The 4,543-nt window shown below is 30.5% G+C and overlaps 1 protein-coding gene across 1 annotated transcript; it reads left to right on the top strand.

The window, feature by feature from the left end:
• The first annotated feature begins 2,265 nt into the window (after nt 1-2,265).
• On the top strand, nt 2,266-3,299 carry LOC111687084 (mediator of RNA polymerase II transcription subunit 21). The gene is made up of 2 exons (XM_023449495.2): nt 2,266-2,456; nt 2,520-3,299. Exons 1-2 carry the CDS (start codon nt 2,415-2,417, stop codon nt 2,907-2,909), a joined length of 432 nt encoding a protein of 143 aa, XP_023305263.1. The 5' UTR covers nt 2,266-2,414; the 3' UTR covers nt 2,910-3,299.
• The last annotated feature ends 1,244 nt before the right edge of the window (nt 3,300-4,543 follow it).

Genomic DNA, 4,543 nt, shown 5'->3' with positions numbered 1-4,543 from the left:
AAATTTATTTTTAATAATTTTTAAGCAATATAAAAAAGTAATATTTTCATATTTTTAGTTTTTTATTATTATTACATACATAAAACGGCGGCTGCATTTAAGCCGACTGAAGCCGAAAATTTTTTCGGCGGCGGCGGCTTTTTAAATTTATCGGCGGCTCGGCTTAGCCGGCTGTCAGCCGATCGGCGCAGGTCTCTGTCCACACTAGGAAAGTTTTTTTGGTTAACTTTTGATTTTACATGAGAGAGAAAGAGAAGGTATATCATTCATTTCTCTCGTGGTACGGAGTTTCCCGTACTCGGAAACTTGTTTTGTTTTGTTATTCTTCTCATTCGTACAACAACAATGGACCGGCACTAAGTTTGTAAGCATTTTCGAATATAAAATAAGCAACACAATATCAATGTAGTAAGCTCTAAATTTTCTGTTGGGCTACTTCCCCTTATTTATTTTTTGCTTTATTTTGAGCAAAAAAAGTCCACTTAAAAAAAGTAGAAATTTTCCGCAATATTTCACGAATTAAATATTTTTTTGCTCTCCTGAAAACTATTGATTTAGCACTAGCGTTTATAAACCGGTTACCCTGTTATTCGAAAAACGGGGTTTATTGCATATTTCGGTTTTTTGTGAAAAAAATTTTATTTTTAGTGCAAAATTGTATGTTTTTTGTAATTTTTTATTGTGTATCACATTTTTAATTTTTTTTAAAACAGACCTAAGTTTGTTAAACAAAAGTAAGGAAATTTTTAAAATATTTTATGTATGGCTGTGTGCCAAACGGTAGCAAAGTTCTATGGTAAAATAAAATTTTCTTACCCCGTGTCTATATTAGACAAATATTTATCACGGCAATGGACAAAACGTCGGCAGACGTTTTTTGTTTATGTTAATGCATAGGGTAACAAAATGCTAATTTTATCACGACAACTCACAGATAATTTTATTGAAATAATGCTATATTTTATAAAAACAATCGAAATTAAATGCAAATTTTGTAAATAAACACTAATTTCACGAAAACTTATGTTAAAAACAAATTTTAATTGCACAAAAACAAAATTCTAACCAAATTTTACAATAAAATGGCGTTTGTTATTAAGACAACGTTGTCTAAACAATTGTTTAGACAACACTGTCATAACGACGTTATAACCCTAATAAGTGCCGTCTGTACCTGCTAATTTTTTATCATGATAACAATTTGACGTTTAGCATAATAAATATTTGTCTAATATAGACATGGGGTTATGTTGGAAAATATTATCACTTTTGCTGTGCCAAACGAAATCATTTTGGATTAGATGAAATTTTGACAACTGTTACTACTTGTTCTACAAAACGTACTTTTTGAAATTTCTATAATATTGAACCTCGAAACATGAAATTAATTATGTAGAGCCTGGATAAGTTGGGAACCCATAAAAGGGGTTTTTTGGTACTTCTTCGTTCTTTATAAGGAACTTTTTGAAATTCAATAATATTGAACCTTGAAACGTGAAATTAAGTATGTAGAGTCTGCATTAACTGAGAACCCATAAAAGGGAAATTTTTGGTACCTTACCGTTTTGCAATTGGTATTTTTTGATTTTTTTAATAAAATTCGTACTGACCGTTTTTTAACACATCATAGGGAAGGGTATATAATATTTGGCATAGCCGAATATAAAACTCTTACTTGTTTTTTAATAGCAAAATCATAATTAAATTATTAATATATATACTATACCTTAATAAAAGCTCAATATCTTAGCTTTTAAACAATATAACTTATATACTTACCTATAAAGGCATTTTTCCGATTTTTTAGATAAACCTCAAAAATATCGGGTCAAAAATTATGTTTCCCAAAATTGAACTATAATGGGTCCTTTTTGTGTATCGTGTTACATATCATTGGAATGGTCTTTGAAATACCTTTATTTTATTTTGATATATATCGGTCCAAACAAATGTATATTTTTCGAGATACAGCCATAAATATTTTGAACTTTAGAGGCCCTTAAGTAGGCGTGGCCGACAAAAAATTTTTACGTCATTTCACTCACAAACGAACTCTCTATTAATGGTGAATTTTCGACGTGATTTTAAAAATGTCACTAAAACCGACTTAAGCCCCGGTTTTTATATTTTCGGTTAACCGACAAACCGAATTTTCTAGGAATGGCCAATATTCGGATAACCGACAAACCGGTTTCTTCAACACTTTTATAAACACTTTTTAGCATATTTTGAATATAACGTATCGATATAAAATTGTTTAAAATCGCTCAATTGCTATTACTTTTCGTCGCCACACACTTTTATGAAATGCAACGGCGTTCGGTTTTTTTTATAAACGACATACATAGATTTTTTAGATTGTAAACAAATAAAAGCAATTTGTAGGAAAAAAGTAAGCGAGGATTTTCATAACCATGGCTGACAGATTAACACAATTGCAGGACACTGTTAATATGGTTTGTATTAAAATTATGCTATTGTATACACTAAATGTTAATTGTCTTTCTAAAATCATTAAGCAAGCTGAACATTTCTGTAATGCAATCGGTATAATACAACAGACTTCTTATCCAAGCAAATTCCCGAATTTTGATCGTACCGGATCTCAAACTCCAGTACAGAATCAGCAACAAGAAGATTATGCCCAACTATTTGCTCAGCTTATATCACGTTGCGCCAAAGATATTGATACCCTGATCGAGTCATTACCAAATGAGGACAGCTCGACAGAATTACAAAATCAAAGTCTTAAAAGATTGGAATTGGAAAATCAGGAAGCTGCCGAACGTTTGGAAGAAATCGCTTTGAAAGGCGAGTTGCTTTTGGGGAAAATTCAGAATGCTTTAGAAGATATAGCCCAAGCTCAACTAGATATGCAAATAACAATGAAAAACAACAGCAGTAGTTAAAATTAAGATTGTGTACTTCTTCATTTTAATAGTTATATGTAGATGAAACATTTTGTATAATTTTAATTAATTCGGAGGTATTAAAGAAAAGTAACATTTGTTAGATTGAAAATGATTAACACTCAAATTAGCATTACGACCCCTAGGCGAATTGCAACAAATAAAAATTTTAATATTACATATTTATTTTAAATTGCCTGGAATATTATATGTATAAGATTAAAAAATCATGTTTAAATATTCTTTTTGACAAAATTCATTTTAAATTTTTTATGCATTTTTAGTGCACCCAAATTTTTGTTGTTTAAGCGAAGACGAAGTAGTTCGATTTTGAATTTGTTCTAAATACATGCCCAATTTTTAATAAATTTGCCATAGATGAAGTCCCAATTCACTCATGTGAAACTCTATTATAGGAAATGTAATATTCACACTATATATGTTATGATAAAAAAGGACAATTTCATTTAATATTAAAAATTACATTAATTTTATTAAATTTTTGTATTTAATATTTGTTAAAATTAATATTACTAATTTAATCCATTTTAACATCATGCTCAAGCTGGCTATCCCCTATAACATTCAGTAAAACGACAAGTCAAAATTTTGAAATAAAATTACAAATATTATAGTGTAAATATTAAATGTAATAAAACTTACTGCAAATACGGATGGAAAAATCTAAATTCTAAAAAAACTCTAAATCGTTATTTTTTCATTTGGTCGTTATTTTTTTCATTGGCTCAACAAAAACTAAAGCATTATCATTTGGAAGACGATTTAAATATTAATATTGCTGACTCACCTGCATCGTTTGTTAATCAACTAAGATGTTGAAGTATTCTTATCGATATTTTTTTTTTTTTTTTGTTTTAATTAGGATGGCGGTGCATCAAGCACTCATATTGCCAGGTTATCACACTTTTGTCCAGAGAAAACCCCACCAACCGACCTATACCTTCATATAGGAAGTTGGAGCATCCGGACTTGATTTCATCAAAAGTATTAATGGTCTCCACCAGAAAAAAGTTCCAGAGTTTTAATGGTTTCCACCAGTTTATATTTGAGTTTAAATGGTCTCCACCAGGTTATATCGTGAGTATTCTATGGTCTCCACCAATAAAAAACATAACCTCACTCTGAGGTAAAACGAAAGCACGCGTTTAATGAAGACAACGCATAACGTAGAACAGTTATACGAAGTAGTGCATTAAATTAGTGCGGGGTGAGAAGTAATCCTGTCGAAAGCCCAGCAACAAGCACAAGCCTGACCGTCCTTAAGAAATAAAAACGATGACGCGAGAGTTGTTCCCCAACTCAGACCTGAATTACAACTGTTATCGATAATCGTTAAAATTGTGTAAATCAAGTTGATAATGTTTCTTGTAATACCTGGTTCACACTGGGAAACTTTTGATTTTGTGTGTGAGTGAAAGAGATGGTCTCACACACAAAAATCAAAAGTTTCCTAGTGTGAACCAGGTCTAAAATTACGTATACTTTGCGTAAACTTTACTCTGCCAATATTTATTTATCTATTAAAATCAGATAGCGTTTGGCTTTCTCCGATTTAATGCCGATTGTGTCAGGAACTTTTTCATATTTTATTACAAAATTAAATAGAATTGTAA

Source organism: Lucilia cuprina, chromosome 4 (assembly GCF_022045245.1).
Source record: "Lucilia cuprina isolate Lc7/37 chromosome 4, ASM2204524v1, whole genome shotgun sequence".
NCBI classification, from domain to species: Eukaryota; Metazoa; Arthropoda; class Insecta; order Diptera; family Calliphoridae; genus Lucilia; species Lucilia cuprina.
Note: the sequence above shows the minus strand (reverse complement) of the source record. Positions and strands in the feature narration are given on the sequence as shown.